The following is a 6,680-nucleotide window of genomic DNA, read 5'->3' as shown; positions in this document are numbered from 1 at the left end:
ACAATTCCAAACGTCTTTTAATAGAGGCTCAAATCCTCATAATGACCTTTTTAATAGAAGTCATTAAAATATAGGTGTAATTTTTTAACTTAATTTTCAAATTAATATTGACTAAATATCATTGTGGTATGTTTTAAATAAAAGTGAAAATGATGATAATTTTATGTTAACTTTTTTACATATTATATATATATATATATATATATATATTTAATTTTATTATTAAATAAGTATGTTAGAAATATATTTTTACTCAATTTAAAGTTAGTTAAATATATTTTTATAATTTAAATATATTTATACTAATTTGATTTCAGTTTTTTTAATATATTTTGAATAAATATTTTTTTTCCAATATTTAATTTAATAATATATTTTAAAAAAATAATGTAAAGTATTATTCTATTAACAATAATATTATAAATTAAGATAATTATTTCAAAATATAGTGTCAAATACTTAGTAAAATTTATTTACTTTTGAGATGTTTTTACCTAAAATGTTAACTCACCAATAAATGGTAGGAATTGACTTCAAATGTTAGTTAATAACGCATTATTATAAATCGAAAGGTTCAATCATTGACCAAGAAAAAATTGAACCTTTTGTCAATATATCTTTAAACTCTTAATAAAAAATATTGATCATAATAAAAAATGTAAATATAATAATAATTAAATATTTTTTTATATTTCTCCTTAGAATAAAAATCATATACATATCTAAATGAGTATTTAAATAATTCTATTAATTTATTTATTTATAACACACTTAAAGTGGAATTTGATTTAATTAATATCTTCTACATAAATAAATAAATTAATCAAACAAGTTCTCTAAATGAAAAAAATATATGTAACGACTTTATTAAAAAAAATTGCTTACATTTTAATTTTCATTTTTTTGATGTCACGATAAATTACTCTCATCTTTTTTATAATACATTAAATATTAAAAAAATTTATTATTGGTGTGTTATTTAAATAATTTTATTTACTTATCTCATCAATCTCATTATTCAATTTATTAACTAAAATATTAAAATATTTTTTATTTTATCATTATATATTAAAAGTAATAATTTTTATTAGAATTGAAATTCTATTATATATATATATATATATTTTTATCATTATTCATATATTTATACTTTTTAAGTATTTTTACTTAATTTTTTTTTCTTTAAAATTATCACAAATCATTCTTTTTTAAATAAAAAATTAATAATAAAATATATATATATATATTTAAATAATAATTTGTAACCAACTAGCTTTTCCTAGCAAAGGTAAAAACCAACTATTATTATTATATGGCATTTTAATGGATAACTGAGAGGGGTATTTATGTCCTTGCAGCGAACTTTTGGGACCATTTGTAATAATGCTTGGATGGCGGAGGTGAAGATGGTAAATTCATCCTCTGAATGCGCGCAAGTTAAAATGTAAGGTTCGTCACTTCGGTTTGACGTCCCTTCTCTGCAAAGTTGCAGAAAACGAATCCATATTTGTAGAGAGAGAGAGAGAGAAGAAGATTACTACTACTACGTATAGAGCTAGAAGAGGAATCAAAGCAAAGGAACGAATAAATTACAAGTGGAGAAGAAGGACAGTCTTTGTCCTCTTCTTCTCTAACAGTCTTCTTCATCACTTTGGAATTGATTCTCTTCATCAAATTCATACCACTTGCCTCCAGCTCTTTTTCTATGTCGCCATTTTTACTTATTCTTTCTGTCTAATCAGCGCCAGACCTGGAGATTGATAGATAGATAAGAATTTCACAGCAAAAAATGTTTCTGAAGAGCAGAGGAGGAGAGGAATTGTCAAAAACTATGTTACCGAGAAATTGTACTATTTTGATTTGCATTGGCTGTTTCTGCGCCGGTATGCTTTTCACCTCTAGGTATGTAATCTCATGGAAATTATAGATCATCGGACAGTACTGAATTCTATCATATATTTTGATCTTATGTTTGAGGATCTCTTTGATTATTATTATTATTTGTTTTTACTGATCAATTTTAAATAAATTTCCATTCTAAGAGTGGATTGATAGATCTAACTTGGATTTAATACAGTGATAGGCAACGATCCTATTCCATTCCTGTTCTTGCTCATGCTTATGCTTAGGGTTATTTGACAAACTTAGCTGATTTGGAATTAGCTTAAATTGCTGCTGTTGAGTTTTGATGTTTAAATATGTATTTATAGTCTTTTATTAGTTCTTAAACTTGGGAGACAATATCTTTTCAGGGAGTATTTACTACGTTTAGGCCCATTCTCTCCAATTTCATTATTGGTTCTTCTTTATGAGGAATTAAACACAGCATGGAGACTGTAGCCCTTAATGCCACTAGTGTCCTTTAATTATTTGTCATACATACAATACATTCTTATATTATTTTTCAATGATTGACTGATGAAATTGAGTTCAGATCTCTCTAGATGAGTTCTATGTAATGTAGTCATTTATACATTTTATCATGAAATAAGCTTTCTTCTTATTTGAAGTAGCATTATGACTGTTGTTAATTTGGAGTATATATGTTTGGGCAGAATGTGGACAATGCCACCAGAGTCCAAAAGCATCACTAGAACAACAACTGTTGAAGCTGAAAAGCTAAAACTGATTTCAGAGGGTTGTAATACAAGATCTGTGAGTATATTTTATTTCTTTTCATTTTTCATTTTTATGATGATTCATTTATCGCGATTTTGTTTTGTTTTCTGACATGAATTGGGTTTGTCTATAGTTGTATGAAAAAAATGTAAAGCCGGAGCCAAACTACATTCTTGGCAAAGTATCCAAGACTCATCGCAATGTACAGTAAGTTTCTCTCCTTTTACTCTTACACAAAAGATATCTTGAATGTTGTAGCTATATACTTACTATATTATAAATGCAGGAGTCTGGATAAAACTATCTCGCATCTAGAGATGGAATTAGCGGCTGCAAGAGCTCAACAAGAGTCAATTCTCAACGGATCTCCCTTGTCAAATGACTTGAAAATTGAAAAACCAAGAAAAAGAAAATATTCTGTTGTTATAGGAATAAACACTGCCTTTAGCAGCAGGAAAAGAAGAGATTCTGTTCGCGAAACATGGATGCCACAAGGTTAACTTAAAACTCAATTTACTGGATTACTACTACACATTCTAGTTTTGGTTTATGACTTGATCATCTTAATAAAAAACAGGTGAAAAAAGGAAAAGGATGGAGGAAGAGAAGGGGATAGTTATGCGGTTTGTCATTGGTCATAGGTCAGTGTCTACTTTTCATTGTTAATTATTCATTTAAAAGAGTATGAAAATTTCATTATAATCATAGTAAACTCAAACACAAAATCTCTTGAACTGTATGTTTGTTTGCAGCGCCACTGTGGGTGGCATACTCGATAAAACAATTCAAGCTGAGGACAAGAAACATGGAGATCTATTAATGCTGGTAATGATCGAAACTTACACACCCATAGTTTTTATTTTTATTTTACATTTTACATTAAATCTGAAACATGGGTTGTGCTCTGATAATTCAGGATCATGTAGAGGGTTATCTCGAGTTATCTGCCAAGACAAAGATATATTTTGCTACAGCCGTCAATTTATGGGATGCAGATTTTTATGTCAAAGTAGACGACGATGTTCATGTAAATATAGGTAAGCTAAGAGTTGGGTTAAATATTTTGTTTATGAATGTTGTATACTTACAAATTACAATTGAATTTGTTGCAGCAACCTTAGGAGAAACCTTAGCAAGATACAGGAAGAAACCTCGTGTATATATTGGATGTATGAAATCAGGTCCTGTTTTAGCTCAAAAGTAAGCCATTTTGTTTCACACAAAAACTCATTTTTAATTTTATGAATCAATTGACACTCATAAATCCTAGTTTATATTGAAACTGTTATAACAGAGGTGTTAGGTATCATGAACCGGAGTATTGGAAGTTTGGCGAGCCAGGAAACAAGTATTTCCGTCATGCAACTGGACAAATATACGCCATTTCACACGATCTTGCCACTTATATATCAATAAACCAGTTAAGTTCTAATCTAAATGACTAAGTACTTGAATTAAATTCATTTTAACTTAATTATTTAGATTCTGAGCAAATTAGTTAAAAATCACTTTTAGTTTATTCATAATTTAACTAATTCTATACTAAAAATTGCACTTATTCTTATTTAATAGATGATATATGTGCTATTTACTTGAATATTGACCTTTTCAATGATCTTAATTATGGCGGTGCATGATTTTTCCAGACATTTACTGCATAGATTTGCTAACGAGGATGTTTCCCTCGGTTCTTGGTTCATCGGACTTGACGTCGAGCATGTAGACGACAGACGGCTATGCTGTGGAACCCCACCAGGTAAGTCTCAAACCCTACAATAATAGTAAAAGCAAAATTGTGTTGATAAAATTCTAAGTGAAAAATTAATAATTGAGGAATCAAGGACCAGATCATGGGGAGAAATGGAGAATACCCTACAATCATAATTTGAATTTGTAAAATGAGCGGTTACAAGATCATGGTAGGAAAATTGGCCATGGACAGCCTTTTAATTTGGTGGAGCCATTAAGAAGTAAACCACAAAGAATTGTGAAGGAAAATAATGGACCCTAGTTTTGGGTCATATCTAAAACACATACCACAACTTAAAGAATTCACAAATCCACTTAAGAACAATCCTCATCCCTATCCTTACAAAATATAAATTTAAATAAAAAGATCCATATTTTTGCTGGCCAAATTGGGGCTCATGGTTGAGGCTAAATAGATTTCGGATCTCTTATTTTAAACATCACAATTTTAGACTTTGTATTATTAAACAAAACGATGTTTTGTCTTTAACGGTTTCAAACGCCGTTAAGTTATTATCTACGTGACATTTATAAATAAATAAAAGATCCATGTCACAATTTAACTAGCGAATTTCAATGAATCGAGAGTTTTAATTACCGATTCTTTGAAATTTTGTAGTCAAAATCCTCGTTTCGCTAAATTTGGTAATTAAATTAGTGAAACATTACCGATTATAAAATATGTTACTTTGTTAGAATATAGTAATTTAAGTTTTTTGAAATATTATGAATATATAATTTATTATATTAAATAGATATTGGGCTTATTCAATATGTTTATAACTATTAGCTAAACAATTTTTGGATTTGAATAAAAATTCGAATCTATATAAGACTAAAAGAAGAACTGAGTTAAACACAAAATTTTAAACTTATTCATTTTCAATGAGATGGGTCCTATAAATAATTAATACACATAATGGAATTTGGAAAGAACTTTTGTGAGCAATACGACACAAATAAGGGTTTTTGAAACGCCTGTGGATGCAGATTGCGAATGGAAGGCTCAGGCGGGAAACATTTGTGTAGCTTCGTTCGATTGGACTTGCAGTGGGATATGTAGGTCTATAGAGAGGATGAATGAAGTTCATCGAAGATGTGGAGAAAGCGAAAACGCAATTTGGAATGCTACATTCTAATTAGGCTCCACATTTTCAGGTTTTATTTGTGTATTATGTTGAGATTTAAATGTTTACTTGATTAAAGAGGGATGTTGCTGAGCCGACCTTCTAATTTTTTAAGTAGAGAAGAGTAGGCAAGACTACAAATGTAGTCATATATTTTAGAAATATATATATATTTTAGAAATATATATATATATATATATAAATATATATTATTATATTATATATACACGTGTTATAATCGATTTCATTTTATTTTGTAATCTATTATAGATAATGAAAGCTCCCCATTTGCATATTTTGCCTTGTGGAAGCTATTGAACTCAAGTAATAAAATAATTAAATGTAAGCTTAATAGAACATCTTCCTCATGAGATTTGTTACATGTTTAATGTATGGTTTAATAGTTAGTTTTGTTTAATATGAGATTAAACATTTGGATAAAGAATTCCTAGCTCACAAGCAATTCACTAGTAAAATTGGGTTAGTACCGAAGCCTTTTAATCCACGGTAAAGAAACCTTTTTTTATCATAGTTAAAATTTAAGATATACCTATTTATGGTATATTAAGTTAATGATTATTTTGTTATTACTCTTTATTTACTATTTTCTTTTATGTTATATTGATTAAATATAAAATTTCGTATAATAATTAAAAATATCTAGTATGGTTAGATATAATGTTAATATATTTTGTGGTACATGATGATTATGTTAACTACGGTAAATAAACAAAGTAGTTGAATGAATAATATCAAAAAGTCAGAGTAGTTGAATGACTAATAACAAAGTCGTTAAAACAGTAGAAAAATTGCCGATAAAAATAGTCGTTAAAGTCTAGCGTCAACAAATTATATTTTTAGTCGATTATTCCTTAACAAAAAAAAAAACCACTTTAATTTTTTTTTTAAAATTGTGAAGGTATTAATGATGATAAACTAATACCATAATTACAGGGTGGTTGTAGTTTTACCTTTAAAAAAAAAACTTGGTAGTATCAATGATATATAATATATATCTTCATTTTTCAAAAATTTCAAATTTTAAATGTTGGCAAAATAAATACGGTTGTTATATGGTTATTAAGAAAAAAACACAATTTGAGCATTAACGACGGTACAAAACAATTCCGTCGTTGATACCTTAAAAATGCAATTCATTTTTCTAATGTATTAATGACCTTTATC

General features: G+C 27.9%; 1 protein-coding gene across 1 annotated transcript; it reads left to right on the top strand.

Moving 5' to 3' along the window:
* Nucleotides 1–1,484: 1,484 nt before the first annotated feature.
* On the top strand, nucleotides 1,485–5,790 carry LOC124946117 (probable beta-1,3-galactosyltransferase 2). Its single transcript, XM_047486682.1, has 11 exons — nucleotides 1,485–1,902; nucleotides 2,556–2,655; nucleotides 2,753–2,826; nucleotides 2,906–3,114; nucleotides 3,197–3,260; nucleotides 3,372–3,444; nucleotides 3,536–3,656; nucleotides 3,732–3,819; nucleotides 3,914–4,039; nucleotides 4,266–4,375; nucleotides 5,359–5,790. The coding sequence occupies exons 1-11, from the start codon at nucleotides 1,790–1,792 to the stop codon at nucleotides 5,505–5,507; spliced, it is 1,227 nt and encodes a 408-aa protein (XP_047342638.1). The 5' UTR covers nucleotides 1,485–1,789; the 3' UTR covers nucleotides 5,508–5,790.
* Nucleotides 5,791–6,680: the final 890 nt, after the last annotated feature.

Source organism: Impatiens glandulifera, chromosome 7 (assembly GCF_907164915.1).
Source record: "Impatiens glandulifera chromosome 7, dImpGla2.1, whole genome shotgun sequence".
Taxonomy (NCBI): Eukaryota; Viridiplantae; Streptophyta; class Magnoliopsida; order Ericales; family Balsaminaceae; genus Impatiens; species Impatiens glandulifera.
Note: the sequence above shows the minus strand (reverse complement) of the source record. Positions and strands in the feature narration are given on the sequence as shown.

Coding starts and splice junctions, on each gene's coding strand:
- LOC124946117 (XM_047486682.1), top strand. CDS start 1,790: ATGTTTCTGAAGAGCAGAGGAGGAGAGGAATTGTCAAAAACTATGTTA. Junction 1,903..2,555: donor GGTATGCTTTTCACCTCTAG/GTATGTAATCTC, acceptor ATGTTTGGGCAG/AATGTGGACAATGCCACCAG. Junction 3,261..3,371: donor CGGTTTGTCATTGGTCATAG/GTCAGTGTCTAC, acceptor GTTTGTTTGCAG/CGCCACTGTGGGTGGCATAC.